This window comes from Ciconia boyciana, chromosome 18 (genome assembly GCF_034638445.1).
Source record: "Ciconia boyciana chromosome 18, ASM3463844v1, whole genome shotgun sequence".
Lineage (NCBI taxonomy): Eukaryota > Metazoa > Chordata > Aves > Ciconiiformes > Ciconiidae > Ciconia > Ciconia boyciana.
This window is the reverse complement of record NC_132951.1, coordinates 2,302,746-2,317,785: the sequence shown is the minus strand read 5'-3', so window position 1 is coordinate 2,317,785 and position 15,040 is coordinate 2,302,746. Positions and strand designations below refer to the sequence as shown.

General features: G+C 44.9%; 2 protein-coding genes and 1 long non-coding RNA gene across 10 annotated transcripts in view; 1 reads left to right on the top strand and 2 right to left on the bottom strand.

The window, feature by feature from the left end:
- Nucleotides 1-211: 211 nt before the first annotated feature.
- LOC140661248 (uncharacterized) lies at nt 212-3,654 on the bottom strand. Its single transcript, XR_012045682.1, has 3 exons — nt 1,744-3,654; nt 1,573-1,645; nt 212-1,097 (listed from the first exon to the last, which is right to left on the bottom strand). It is a non-coding gene; the product is annotated as an uncharacterized lncRNA (long non-coding RNA).
- A 2,477-nt stretch (nt 3,655-6,131) lies between these two features.
- On the bottom strand, nt 6,132-8,387 carry NDUFA8 (NADH:ubiquinone oxidoreductase subunit A8). The gene is made up of 4 exons (XM_072883183.1): nt 8,262-8,387; nt 7,997-8,160; nt 6,804-6,969; nt 6,132-6,379 (listed from the first exon to the last, which is right to left on the bottom strand). Exons 1-4 carry the CDS (start codon nt 8,310-8,312, stop codon nt 6,242-6,244), a joined length of 519 nt encoding a protein of 172 aa, XP_072739284.1. The 5' UTR covers nt 8,313-8,387; the 3' UTR covers nt 6,132-6,241.
- A 31-nt stretch (nt 8,388-8,418) lies between these two features.
- Nucleotides 8,419-15,040, top strand: part of MORN5 (MORN repeat containing 5) — a 16,079-nt gene continuing 9,457 nt past the window's right edge. For 4 of the 8 annotated variants that reach the window (XM_072883179.1, XM_072883178.1, XM_072883180.1 and 1 more), the window contains exons 1-3: nt 8,419-8,764; nt 9,103-9,214; nt 10,140-10,271. In XM_072883179.1, the coding sequence (XP_072739280.1) occupies nt 8,465-8,764; nt 9,103-9,214; nt 10,140-10,271 (544 nt within the window). In that variant the 5' untranslated portion in view covers nt 8,419-8,464. Of the gene's footprint in view, nt 8,765-9,102; nt 9,215-10,139; nt 10,272-12,041; nt 14,839-15,040 lie in introns of those variants that run through there. The other 4 variants (XM_072883182.1, XM_072883176.1, XM_072883181.1 and 1 more) reach the window with 4 other exon arrangements.

Genomic DNA, 15,040 nt, shown 5'->3' with positions numbered 1-15,040 from the left:
TCATCTTCCACCCCTCAGACAGCAAGATCTCCAACTGCCTTCCCGATCACAGAGCTGTCTGCCTGCCGGCGTGCTTACAGAAGGCAGAACGGGCAGAATCTGTAGAGGAAAGCGTTTCAAACAGCAGGCAGCTGCTGGACTGAGAGATGAGGGTAGGGTGATGGGCCCGCCACGTCTCTCCCCACCCACCCGCCCTCGCCGTGCGTGGCTCCCGTCGCTTGCTCCGGGGAAGGAGAACAGCGCTCGGCTGCGGCTCCCCTCGAGCGATGGGTCTGTGCCTGCGTGGCCATGCAGAGCTTCCCCTACGATTCCTCTAAGGCATTTTACAAGGACAAAGACGAGTAAACAAGCAGAGAGCGCTCTGTTGGGTGGAACCACCCCATCGCACAGAGGAGCCAGGGCAGAGAGGGATGTGACATGCCCCAAGGCCACACAATGAGATAGTGACAGGCAGGAAAGGGAAGCCGGGTTCCCTGTCCCCCAGTGCAGGGCTCTACCCTCCGGTCCGCGCTACTCCTGTATCGCTCCGTTCTTTCCCCTCTGCAACATGCTGGTGTAAAAGACAGAAAACAAACACATGAAAGCCTGTAACAATAAAGAGCCCAATAACTGATAGTAAAGACTCCAGCAGCTGTAAGGAGCCAAAAGCTTCTTGGAGGGGGTTGGATGGAAGCTGAGTTTCCCTCCCTGCTTGTATTGTATTTCTTTCCTCTGCCAAAATGTGCTTCCTGAGTCTTGGGCAGAGCTCTCTGCTGCTGACCCTCACCTTCCTCTGTTTAGCCTGGAGCGCAGGCTTGCCACGAGCGCCTGTGGCCGCGCCTGGGGACAGGCAGAGCCTCCCGCTGCGTGCACATGGCCAGGGTCAGGCCCGCTGTCAGCGGCTTCCTGAAAACGAAAGCCAAGTCGGGCCACACCTGACCGTGTCCCGCAGGAGCAGCCGGGCAGAGCTCAGAGGCAGGAGTCTGGAGAGAGCTGCGGGCTGGGGGCAGGAGGGGCAGCGGGGGGGGACGGTTACAATCGATGTGATTCACGTTTAAGGGCTCCATCCAGTCCTTTTCTCCCAGGCAAAGATGGGTCAGGTTCCACTCTCCGCACAGCTGTAAACGGGAGGCAGCGAGAACAAAGCAGAGGTCAGACGGTGCTCTAACCAAAGGGGTAGTTCTGGCTCCATTAAAATTCTCGCTCCTGTTTGCATGGAAGCAGAAGGCTGTGCTACTGCTTATAAAGAGCTGAACCACCCTCAGGGTGACTCATAGCCCTTAACAGAGCTGCCATGCTGATTTTACAAATATTAGAGCAATGCCTCAGAGTCAGTGTTTTGTACGGTTTAACCTATCAACTTGGGAGCAGACCCATAGCTCTTTTATAAAGCTCCCCTTCCCTGTATTTTATTTCCTTTCTTGGTGCCAGAATCGGAGCCAAAGCCGAGCTTAACAAAGCAACAGGCATGGCCGTTCTTCCCAGCCCTCATTTCCCCTGGTGAGAAGGGAGAAACTAATTTAAACCCTATCAAAACAGCAAAAGCTGTTCGCCATTTTGTGCTGCAGAACACAGCGTGAACGAAACACTCACTTGAACCATCTGCATTTGCCCGCCCAGCCAAGAGCACAGGAACACGCAGGTTGGAATCCTTTTGTTCAGGCATCTGCAACAGACAAACGTGATCTAAGCTATTTCGCAGGCAGTGAGGGCAGCAGCAATGGGGAGATGCTTGGGATGCAGGCAAGATAGAAGAGCTTTTACCTTATTAAATGCTCTCATCTCTTTTCTTTTGAGCCCTTATTCCTGGATCCAGTCAGGTACAGCAAAGCTCTTCACGTCCCAGCAGCTTCTGCTCCTGTCCCAGCCCCGTGATAGCCTGGAGCAGCTCTCAGCCAGCCAGGCAGACTCGGAGCACACGGGCGATGCAGCTCTCCTGATTGCCTGCTCTCACTGCGCTGCTCTCGTCAAGCACAGACATCGCACACAAGAGGAACCTGTACCCATGCATGCGTTAGGCTTGCCAAAGCTTTTGCAACACGTGTAAGGGAGTGAAGAAACTTGTCACTGAAGCAGAAAGAAACCAAAACCAGGAATAAGCCCTGCGCTGCCGAGTGAGCTGTGTTGCTGACCTGCCTTTGGGGTCTGGGAACAACTCCCCTTTCGGCATCTGCTTTTGCTTGCTGGGTTGATTTATTGCCTTAATATCCAAAATAACACTACAGACTTTTTGCTTCTAGTTTGCTGTTCTGTATTTTCTCAGATCGTCTCTCTTTGCCAAAGTGCTATCTGTACCACGCTCGACCATGCAGAAGGCGTCTTAGAACAGACTCGGATCAAGTCCCCAGCTAGAAGGGCTCACATGGAAAACCATAAAGCTATTAACAGAAGGGCAAGGTTGCATTATTAAGACCATTCAGTAAGATCATGTCTATTCCTAATAAAAAGAAATAATGGGCTTTTACATGAAGTTAAATATTGCAATTAGCCTGTTTCCCATGTTCGCCTGTCACACCACTAGCGCTGGCCCTGCAGGTTCAGAACCATCCTGTTCTCTGCAGCACCAGGGACACCCCCTTTCTGGATTCAGAGAAGCAAATATAAACTACACTGGGATTTCCCAACCACCATCTACTTTGGCTCTGCCTTAACCTCCTTAAGTCACATCAAACGTGACTGAGGTGATCAGAACATTTTCAAACCATTTTTCTTCCTCTTCTCACTTCATACTGAATTCAAGAGTTCTCATATGTAGGAAGAATCAAGTTGAGACCATGTTCAAATGGAATGTGTAGCCGAGACAAAAGACGCGATCAAGTTTCTATTAGCAATACTGAAGTAGCTTTAGGACTTTCATGATGGCAAAATCTTCACACAGATGCCCAAGATCAGCTTAATGCAGCCACAAGAGGGAGTCTTAAATCTCCTATTAATATCCAGAGGGATTCCAGTTTCGAAACACTTCTAGTACAAGAGTACACAGCAAGCTTGCAAAAGGATTTTATGAAGTTATCCTGAGCTCCAAATTTCTTCTCTAGCTTTATAGGAGTATCCCTTGTTCTGAAGGTAAAGGTTCTTTAAAATTATGAATCCTTGGTATAAAGATGCAAGGTTGTTTGTTTTTTTTCTTATGGAGGGGAGTGGAAATTACCTTATTTATCCATTCTAGAACCATATTGCAATTGAAGGCAGAGGAAGAGGAGTAAGTGAATGGTTTTTGCCCTAACCAGTCTCAGCTTACAACTGTTTGCAAGGCTAGTTCCACCTGAACTGACTCCTGGGAGTCTCTTTTTTATCAGGGATGATAATATGACATGCAACACAATTATGAAACTTGCAAGAGTTAAATAAAAGCAACTACTTCCCACTGCTTGCTCAGATTTGGGGCTATAAGCAGTGGGAGTTGCTGTTGGACTCCTGGCCTTTTTGGCTAACAGTACACCTTCTCCAGCTCTTTTCCCTTGGGAGTTAAGCAGAACCATTTGAGAGCAGGGTACGTCAAACTGCCAGGTGACTTGGAGGGGGACTTCCTCTTCAGAAGCATGCTGTCATGCTAGTGCCACACAACTCCGCTGCACCAGAAATGCATGCTCCTACCTTACTGAGATTAGAAATTACTCTAGGATTTTACTCTTCCCATCCATAATCTGAAAGAACAGAGCAGGTTCTGCATAATCTAACCCATGGTATGGCAAGCTACCATGACACTGGGGTAACATTTCGTTAATTTGACACATGTGATTAGAAGATCTGGCAGAGCTAAGAGCCTACAACATAACAAATAACACTTCTCACATTGCCAGTAAAGTATCTGTGTTGAATCTGTGTGTGTCTGCTCTCCATCTGCCAAAAAAATGTCAAGATACATTCCTCAAAAATACTTTTATGGTCTTTACTCAATCTTGACATTCACTTGTTCTAAAGTTTCCAAGAAAACATTATGGCTCCAAAGGGGGCATCTATGTTTGAGTAAAGCCGCACAATGATTTTGAACAGAAATAGCTACATACAGGCACTGTTCGAAGCACCAAGAACCAGACCTCTGGCAACACTTTTTCGCAGAGTTTCAGCCAAGAGATAAAGACAAGAAGCAATTACCTCAAAGAGGTTAATGAAAGAAGTGCTCACAGTACAGCTGAATTCTACTTGACTTCATCACTTCATTGTCCTCCTCTGCTGTTCTCTTTTATACATTCACCTGCCCACTCCTGCTTGAAACTGAAGAGGGAATCTAGGTGAGCAGATAGTTAATGCTGACTTTTAAACGTGGTCAGTGCATCATTACTGGATCAACCACCTCTGACACAAGAGGTAGTAGATTTGCTGTCATGAAACAGATGAACAATCTTAAACCTTTGAGGCTGCAGTATAAATCACTTTTTTTTTCTTACAGTACTAGTCAACTTAAGGATGGGGTTCGTAAAAGGCTCTTTAAAAAAAAAGTCCCCCTATTTATGCATGTCATTCTTTTCAGAAGCAATTTAATGGGAAAAATACTCTTTAATTACAATTAGGGGCTGACTACTGGAATGCCCCTGCCTGTTTATTCAGAAGCAGATGTTCAGCAGTGCAACGTTTCATGCATTATGCTGACAACAGTAAGTTATTAGCAAAACACAGTAAGTAATACCTAAAAAGTCTTTCTGCGAGGTTGCCTAACTATTGGAGTGGGTCAGCAACAAGAGATCAGATGTGACACGTGTTAACATCCCAGAACAATTTATCCTTTACTTGGCCAAACCTCATTTCACTCACTCAGCTGAATGCCATTAGACCTCAAGCTTGTCCTAATTTCAGTCTCTGCAGAAAAGAGGTTATCTTTCTTCAGTAACACGTGGCTGCTCTGGAACACTGGCAGTGATCTGGAAGGAGAAACTGCAAAGGTGCACACCGTCTCACAGATTTAGGCAAGGAGCTGCTAAGACAGTATGATACAGACATTAAAATGCAAACGTGTATGCCATAGCACCTGCTGGGAGTTTCAGTCAACACACCCAAGCAGGAAGTAGCAAGAACCCATGAGCCACACAGTGCACGAGCTATTTTTAGATAAATGTTATACAATTTTCCCTCTACCTCCATGCATCAGAAACACACACTGCAGCTACAGACCCATTACAGTCTAATCCTACCCCAAAGAAGGAGATGGTAAATCTTCAGATCCTAATAAAGGCTAGGCTACTCAAGGAGCAAAGCACTATTCAAGTCTTTGCTATGGTTCAGGCTACACAATCTGGCCCAGAGCAAGCTAAACTACACATGGCTTTGTGAAAACAAGTTCATGTAATTTTTTCTGAGCTTTGTAATAAGGTTCTTGCTATTGGGTGGAAGTGGAAGAAAGACTAGATCTACTTGCTATGAAACATATGACTTTAAGTTCTCTTTTCTACAATATCTAAAAGAAAGCTGATTTACTCCACTATCAAAAAAAAAGAGTATCACAGTGAAACAATGGGAAGGATCTGCCCCAAACCCCTCAAGCCAGGGCCTCAAGACAGAAGACAAGCCACCTTCTTACACTGCTTAATGGGACAGGAAGAGCCTTTAGGATATAATTTTTCCTTAAAAGCATTGAAATTTCAGTGTGATTTTTGTGATGAAGTAGCTTGTGTTCCACAACCGCCCTCCGCGCGCCCCCCCCCCAAAAAAAAAAAAGGGAAGCCACTAACCTAGCTGCATGAGGAATGAGTAGCCGGTAAGTAGAACAAAGATCTTATGTCAGAAACAGTACTGACCTCATACCTAGCAAAAGCCACAGATTCAGACTAAATCCTTGCTCCAAGACAGATTTTAGGTTAAACCTACAAAGGAGTCCCTTGGGAAAAAAACGCACAGTTATCAGTTGCAAGTCTAAGAGAAGACATTAACAACTTGTTTGTTCTCAAAGTTTCCTTGATCCAAGTGGCAGTGTTCTCAATAAGTAAATAAATAAAGTCTCACCAGTTTTCGACTGTTTGAAGCAGTAGTCAAAGACTCAGGCTACGTTTATACACATCTCTGCCTGGTAGCCACTATCAGGCAACTGACATTACTAGCGTTAAGATGGTCCTAAGGGCTATATGACTGCAGAGAGCACTGTGCAAAACAAGGAAATACTTTTTTTTTAGTTGCTATGATGTGTTAGTATGTTTAAAGAAGTCTACTAAGCCATGTAATGGTTTGGGGTTCTTTAATCATTAAAGTTATACCCAGCGCATACTGGACAATTTACATTCGCAAGCAATACATCTTTGCACTTTAGTTACAGCACAGTCTGCCCACTTTACCAGGACCAGAAAAAGAGCCTACTGCCAAACGGAGAAGGCTTCAGCTCTCCTTCAATGGGTGGATTTGGCTCTGGTCTAGGTCTAGAGTGATACGCATTCTCAGGCATAGGACGGTCTGTCTTCACTTTCGTAACCTGGAAAGAAAAAAGACGACATGATACGACTTCTTACAGCATTTAACAGAAAAGCTAGATTGAGTCAGAACTTAAAGGAAGAAGTACCAAGAAGTACCAAACTACATTAAGGACACATTGTTGATCTGATGATCAACATCTGATGATGCTGCTCTTTCCTTTCACTCCTAAAGGAAGGGTCTCTGCACTAGGAAAAGCAAAAAAGTAAAAGTAAGTGGAGCTAAGAAAAGTGCAAGTCTTCTGGGAAAGCAACCCTGGATAATGCTGACAGAGTCTTGACTTCTAGTAAAGTCCACAAGCTTCCCGTGTTGAGTTCATGAATCACCTTCTGGCTGGGAGAAGAGTTTGAGACCTGGTCTGGACAAAATATCCGTAAGAAGGGAGAGAAAAATCTGTCTATCTGATCAAAAAGGCATGAAGTTACCTTAGAGAGCTGTCCCAGATCAGGTCTCACCCAACCCAACTTCTCCAGCACGCAGTTATCAAATACTGCCTGCTGCTTTCGGCAGCGACGCAGCTCCTGCAAGTTGGTATAGTCAATGCACGTCCAGTACTCAGTAAACGGCTCCGCACAGTGCGTCTTAATCTTCCTGTAAGAGATCACAGAAAGAAAATCATTAGCAAGTGTTATAATGTTAATGCTTTTCTCTCTTACCAATTCAAACCTCAACTTGTGATAAAGTGTTTTTTGTAGTTTTAAGTTCTCAGGAACATTTAAAGTCTTCGGAGAAGTCAGCATTTGAAGCATCATTAAGCAGAACTTGATACCAATACCAGTAAAATTTGTATCATTGTAGCTACAAGTAGGAATAGCAATAACTTAACTAATATGTGGAAGGTATTCTTGCTAGGCAGGTGTACACAGCTCCTCCATGAGATCCTTGTTTTGCCAAATAACTTAGTGTACATTATACAATGCTCTAATGCTTCCAAATTAATCTGATGTCTTAAGCTCAAGAAGACACGCTTAGAAGTTTCTGATTACTAGCTGCTATACTGGAAGTGGACATGCTTTGAGCTAATTAAACTAGGCCTTTTACTAGCAACTTAAGAACGTGATACTGGCACGCGTCTTGAATCTACATTTTTGGTCAGAAGAGGCAAATGGTGTCTCTACTCCAGCTTTCACAGTGGTACGCCTGTGCAACAGAGAAGACAGCTAGTGCAAAGCTTAGGTCTGTTTCCTGGATTTCATGATCTAGTTGCACGGTGCAGAAGCAGCAAGTCTTCCACCACCCCCCTGCATTCCTTTGCTAACCTAACAAAAACCTAGGCCACTTACTCTGGAACAGAAGCCATAGAGCCTCATGTGAAAGGATAAATTAACGTATAAATACACAAAACAAAAGAAAAGGGCGCGGCCTCTCTTCTCAAGAGCTAAAGAAGCAACAAGAAAGACTCTGAAGGCCGTGGCGGGAGCAGCGTTTTAAATCAAACCGAGTGGCCGCCAGCGCTCGACTAACGAAGCTCGGCAAGGACGCGCTACACCGGGAGATCCCCCGGAACACCTCCACCTCCACGGCAGACGAGGGCCTCCGCGCCCGCAGCAGCGGGGCTCCCCGCCCGGGCGCCCTCCGGGGCGCTGGGAGGCGGGCGGCCGCCGGGGGCCCCGCTCACCTGAAGAAGTCGAGGGCGCACTGGTTGACCTGGCGGCCCTCCTGCAGGCACCTCCGCGGGTCCTTCTCCTCCCAGCGACACAGCATGAACTCCTTGTTGGGGCGGTCGCACTGCGCGCCGTAGTGATGGGCCGCGGCCTTCAGCACGGCCGAGCTGAGTCTCACCTACAGCGGGGCAGAGCGGCAATGGGGGCGGCCCGCCTCGGCGCCGGCCCGCCGCGCTGCCCCGCGGGGGAAGGGTCCGGTGGCGGCGGGCCCCCACTCACCTCCTGCACGTCGAGCTCCTCCAGGGAGGGCACCTGCAGGGAGCCGGGCATGGCGCCGGCGCCGCTCTCCTTGAGCTCCCCTCGGCGCCCGCCCGCCACCGCGCATGCGCGCCGCCGGCGGGGGGCGGGGAGCGCGCATGCGCGGCTGCCGCGGGAGGTGGAGCTCCGTGTCCCCGCGGCGCCCCGGCAGCGGCGGCGTTGCCATGGCGACGTCGCCGCGCCGTCGGGCCGGGCCGCCATGGAGGCGGCGGGCGGCCGTTACCGCGGGGACAGCGTGCGCGGGAGGTGGGCCCGGCGGGGCGCGGGGGGCGCGGGGTGCCCGCCCCTCCCTCCTCACCCGCCCTCTCTCTTCCAGGATGGAGGGACAGGGCTCCTACACGCTGCCGACGGGCACCGAGTACCGGGGAGCGCTGAGGGACGGGATGTTTGACGGCGAGGGAGAGCTGCTGTTCCCCAACGGCGGCAGATACCGGGCGGTCTGGCACCGCGGGGTGCCCGTGCAGGTACCCCGGGCGGGAGGGGGGCCTGCCCCCGCGCCCCGCCTCACCCCGAGGGGACCCCACCGCCGAGGAGCGGAGGCGGTTTGGGGTGAAATAAGCGGATTTCCGAGCCGAGCCAATTTTTCGCCCCCTCGGCAGCGCCTGGCACCCAAACGCGTGGGGGCAAGGCCGCCCGGGGCCAGGCCGCTCGCAGATGGGCTCCCACCGCCGCTTAAACCCGAGCTGAACCACGCACCCGCTCGGCTCGGCTGGCGCGCGGTTTTGGCAGCGGAAGGCTGGCCTTGTTCGTCCTCCATCCATCCATCATGTTTATTAACTCTGTGCCCGAACGTGTTTTGCAGGGGAAATACACTTTTGCAGATGGTCTCGAGTACAAAGATAAAAAATGGCATTACTGTGATGGCTACGACAGAAGATTTTATACAGAAATCTGTTCTGGTCTTAAACCAGCAGGTACTGAACTGCGTTTGCGATCCTAAGAGTCTGGAAGGAATTAAACTAACAACTTTGCTTAAGAAAGATTAATTCGGCTCCATGAGTAACATGGAGCAGAAATGCTCTGGCTAATTTCAGGGCCCGACCGTATGACGCTGCCAGAATGCTGACACCACCTTCCACCGGCACGGTGCAGGACGCGGCAGCGCGGCCACAGTGTGGGCTCTTCTTGAGTGATGACCTGCAGGACGGGGCTTGGTTATCTGCGGCTTTTGATATCCTGATTAACCCTTTTATACATTTCACCTTCACTGCATTAGCCGTCTGCTTTTAATATTGAAAAGTTGAGCAAAAGCAATTACTTTACATCCAGGACAACCAATAAAGTTTGAATGCATCTGTCCCATGTAGCTTTTTAGTAGATCCCAAAATAAACATTTGGGTCCGGTCTATATTTTTGCTAAAGACTTTTGTAATGTTATTATCTGTCTGTAGTCAAAAGGTGAAAAGATTTATAAGGAACGAGTGAGTAAAATATGTAACGTCATACATAAAATACTCTTCTTTATACATAGAATATTTTAGTGATGACATGTAGTTCTGGGAGGCCAGCAAGACTCTCCTGGCCCCATTTTGGAGTTTGGGGTCATATTTGTAACGTTAGCTTAGTGGGCTGAATCACAGGAGCGTGAATGAGGAAATCAAAGTGATATCTTTTTGTTACACACTTTTTGTGTATGGATTTTTTCATTTTCTCCATCTGAAAAATGGGCAAAATGTTTTAGAAAATTTCTTTTAAGGTAACTGCATTGGTTTTGTAGCAAATGCCATGGAGATGTAATATTTGTTAGTTATCTTGATCAAAGGTGCAAATGCAAAAAAAAAAAAAAAGGCAAAGTAAAAAACGCAAAGTAAAGCAAACCCTTTGGTTTTTTTTCTTCAGGCATTTCTCAGCTTACAAATCTGGATCCTCCCAAAAAAATCCCTGAAGGATGTTATGACTGTGGTGATGGATTCTATAATCCTGAAACCAGAGTTATTGTTGACTACAAACTCAGGTTTCTGAGAAACGCAGGTATGATTAACTTCTTCTGCAAGGTAAACTAAGATGAGCTTATTTGTCGTGGCTTCTAAGATGTGTGATTAAAGCTAAAACATAAAAAAGTCTATGATTTGGTTCTGTTATCACCGAGCTAAAATATTTTTTACTTATTTATTTTTATCAGCGATTTATGTATCCTCGGAGTTATATAAATAATATTTTGCAAAATTACAATGAAGTATTCCCAAGCAGATATGAATACATATATTTTATTACCGTTTGGTATGTTAATCTCAGGAAAATCTTCACCCTTCCATTATGATCTCAAGCAAGGGAGTGGTTGTAAGGTGTACATCATTGATCCTGAAAGCTCATAAACTCTGGTGCGAACCAGCAGAGTGCTTAAGCATGTGCTTATCTGTACATGTTTGAATAGTCCAGTTTATTGAAATGAGTCTTAGGGCTATGTTTAAATACCATGCTGAACAGGAAACTTTCTCGCCACCTCGGAGAGCTGTGTTTTGAGTAGAGTCTGGCAAATACTGGGTCTCGTGGATAAGTCCCCAAATTAATACGCCTTGGGGAAAATTAGTTCTCACCAAGTCAAAAGAGAAACTTTCCAAATTAAAAACACACAGAAGATCCTCAAACAGTTGACACTGCGGTAACTCAAAAAGTGTAATCTGACCTGAAACAAATGCTTTGTGTTCTGGCTATTTAACCTTTGTGTTTATCACCTTTTTAGTGCAGAATTTTTTTAGATGAAAATGATTTCTGAAAGCAACCACCCACCCCACTTTTTTTTTTTTTTTTCCAAATGTCCAAATAGCAAGACCTGGTTTTTCTAGAAGACAGAACATTTCATTTTCAGTCTGCCACAGTTTAACAGTTTTGTTGCTTGGAAACTCCATTTTTCAGCAAATTTACTATTTGTTGAAAAAAATTCTGTTCAGCTCTACTTTCAAGAGCTTTTGTAAGTATGCACTGTGATATTGGAGGAGGGAAGTGAAGGGGGGGTTAAATGAATTGGAGATACCATCTGCTATAAAATATACCCTATGATACATGGCCTGTTTTATAAACGTTGAATAAAAACTGATCTAGATTATTACAAATGGCATTGATCCAAAATACTGGAATGCAGTGGGCCTACTGATGAGGAAGATAAGCAACATGCTTTCCAAAAACACAGGAACCTACACAGATTAGTACAGGAGGGAACGCCTTGAAATTGAATTTATTGTTTTTTAATCTGTTCTTTGAACTCATTGTCCTTTATGACATTTATCTCAAACCCTACAAATTATATCAATCAATATTCGCTAACCAGACCAGCGCAGCGTGCAGTCTGACGGAGTCACTGGAGATGGGCTTTGTGTGGCCGTTCCATTGAGAGCCCTGCACACAAAGTTAAACTTGTTGATGTGAGTGTGAAGAAGGAATGTGTCATGTAGGCCAGACCCTTCCTCTCAAGAACATGAACACAATTGAAAAGCCCGGCACTTGTTCAACATCAGAGGAACTCTTACCGCCCCAGGAGAGATGATTCAGGGCACAAGGCCACTGCAGTAAAGAAAAAAAAAATTAAAAAAACCCAGCTGTAAGCAGAAGAAACTGAGGAAGAGGCTGGGATGACAGGGAACAGATCCAGAATTACTCCATTATAGGTTGGGCGGGAAGGAGCAGGAAAACCTCCAGGCTTCCAGCCAAGTCTTGAAAGCATCAAAAGCAGATGGTAGGAAGCATTCAGGAAGTTCTTACAACAGCTTGACAGGTTTACCAAAATGACACTATCTTCCTCAGGTCTGGCAGCAGGCTTTCAGAATACTCCAGTTCTCACCTTTCACCCTGGCTCTATTATGAAGCAATTTCTGATTGTTTCTCGGCTGTTTGCGAAAGAGGGCAAGGAAGCATACAGCCTTGGCACCAAACTGGCAGCATCCAGGTACCATTCCAGAAGAGAAGAAAATAGATGCCATTTGAAACCACTGAGTAGCTTCCACCACTTCTTCGTCAAGATGAGTGGATGTAGAGTACCGTAGAGACTCCTGTTAAATTTGGCAAGCCTTGCGTTTCACCAGTGTGGAGGTCTGATACTCATTTACTTAAAGAGCTCTTACTGTTAAAGCAGTGCAAAGGCCCATCATGAAAACATAATCAGGCCCAGGGAATGAAATGACAGCAACAGTTTTGTTATACGTTTTTATCTAGCAAAGTTTTCCAAATTCTCATTACAATCTTGCAGTTATTACCCCGTCCCTAAACCTCTGTTTCCTCGGGGATGCTCAAATTTCTCTTGATTCTCCATGTGTTCTTCAATCTTTTCTTTCTTCCAGTATTGCGAAGTATGCAAAATTTGGACACATAAATAAGAATGAGAATGCTCATTTGTAAGAAGATACGTTGTTTATTTTGAATAGATAGTAAGAGTAGACTCCTGTTTCATTAGGAGTATTACTTTTCTTTTTCTTTCCAGAAATAGGACTCCTGGCACCTTTGTAGCAGCGTTTGGTCAAATAGAAAGATGGGAAGATTTCCCAATTTTTCAGTGAAAAGTAGAAAATATATGATGTTATGTTTAATGCAAAGCAGGGAGGTACAAGAAGAGCAGTGACATTCAGGTTTTAGGACCCCCAAACATCAGAGAAGCCTGTAGCTTTCAAAGAGAAAATACCGTCAAAAATAGAAATTTTGTTCTACTGAGATGGAAGAGATTATAGGAGATTGCCTGGGTCACCCCTCTTCTGATGAAAAGCAAAGATACTTCTGATGAAAATTGCTCTGTTTCTCCTGTGGTTCTGCCAAGGATGGGTTAAATAATATAAAACATGCTTTTGCGCTTTGTAATATGAGAATATTTGTGCTACTACTTTCATGTTCCATCTTCAGGTTTAATTAGTATTGTGTTAATTAGTAATGTGTATGGTGCACAGGGTAGCTTTCTACACTGCAGTCAATATTATGTGAAATATATGCATCTCTTCATATAACATCAAGAGCAGGGAGACACAAAGCCTGCCTTTACACTAAAAGCTCAGTCAGGTAACTGAATTAACATGCATGTTATTCAGAGCAGGATTAGACCCAGAAAACCAGGGCAAGTGTCTTAGTAAGAGGAGAGGTTTTGGTGTTGCTGCAATCCCAAACCAGCCAGCAATCAGTTTAGGCTTTCTACAAGCCTGAAAGTCTTGTAAAAAGCAGCACGAAAAATCCTGCTGCTTCAGGAATCATTATGAGCTGAAAAGGTCAAGATTTAAGAGCATTATTTTATTAGAGTTCAGAAAAGTCTGGGGTCAGAACATCTGAGGTGCCTTGGTTGTGAGGCTGACCCAACTCCACAGGCAAGGGCGTGAAGCCATTTTAATTCTAAGCCTTAGTAATCACAGACTTGCAGGTTCCTCACATTGTTGCCTTGGGATGAAGGTTCTCATGCTTGGTCTGAAAGAATTGAGAAGCAAATTTTTTTGGAAAGTCGGCAGCGGTGTATTCGTCCGTATCAGGTTTATCCAAGTATTGAAATCCGTGAGATAAATCTCCTACATTTAGACTTTTTTGTCTTACAACTGAGATCTGACTTGCACCAAGTGCTTTTTGGGAAATGTAGACTTTGACTTGTCTGAAAAATGTATTTGAGAAACGGAGCCATAACCACTCAATAATTACACAGGGTAATATTTCTGTACCTACCCTCATGCACCCCAAATACATGCAGATGTTTGCGTGCTCTTTCTCATAAACTACTGGAGAACTGGGTGTGGGATGAGGACCTGGCAATTTTTCAGGCCTGGAGTATTTCTGGAAAAAAGACAGCAAGTTTAACTTAAAGTCGACTGTGGTGCAGGAAGAAAGATTGACTGCACTTAGGGATCATGCACGGAGCTTTATTCCCTGTTCTTCTTTGAAATTGCCCATTCTGATGATGGAGGGAGTGGATGAACAGTCTGATTCCAGGCTAGTCCCTAGTCATTGCCTAAGAATGTCAGAGTTGTTTTGGCAGATGCCCTTAGCAATGGAGAGGAAAGCCCCAGCAATACACATACAGAGGGAATATAGTATTTTTGTTCGAATGAATTTAGCTTCCCATAGATTTAAATGTCTACTTATAACGCAGGACCATTTAATCTTTTGTACATTTGTTTCTTTTTTATTTGACTTAAGATACTGAATTTAGATGAGGTTTAGTTCCTACATATTGAAACTCTTAAAAGCTCTTCAAATAATTGTTCTTTGGATACTTGTTAAGCTAAAGAAATCAGTTTTGATCGGCAGTAAAAGTTCATGCTATTTTAAGTGCAATGCTATAGCTATTTTCTGTTGTATATTTAATCATTTTGAATTATATGTCATGTAAAAGATTTTAGCTCTGGGGCATTTGCCAGATGGCTGATTCTGCATTTCACACAACAAAAGAAATAATGTTTGTGTAAAGCTCTTAAAAATAGTTGGTAATCAGTATATTCTACAACGAATAGGATCCAGACCTGTTTGGAAAAAAACCCCAGCTTTTGCAGAAATTAATTTAGAGGATTTGGTCTCTACCTCTGGGCTCTGAACAAAACAAATTGTGTCTATTGTTTGCTGATTTTTTTAACATTTAACAAGTTAACTGAATTGTAAATTTTACTCATTTTTATGTTAAATGCCGTTTATTGCAATCCATTGATCTTTTTCTCTTTACTTTGGCTGACAAACTTATTTCTGAAAACAGGGTTTTGTAAAACAGAGAGCCAATACTACTCTCCGTGTACACAAGTAGAGCATACCAGTATGAGCAGCCCTTTGCTTTTCTTGCAACAGCTGGA

Coding starts and splice junctions, on each gene's coding strand:
- NDUFA8 (XM_072883183.1), bottom strand. CDS start 8,312: ATGCCCGGCTCCCTGCAGGTGCCCTCCCTGGAGGAGCTCGACGTGCAG. Junction 6,970..7,996: donor TGCGCCCTCGACTTCTTCAG/GTGAGCGGGGCC, acceptor GATCTCTTACAG/GAAGATTAAGACGCACTGTG. Junction 6,380..6,803: donor ATCTGGGACAGCTCTCTAAG/GTAACTTCATGC, acceptor TTTTCTTTCCAG/GTTACGAAAGTGAAGACAGA.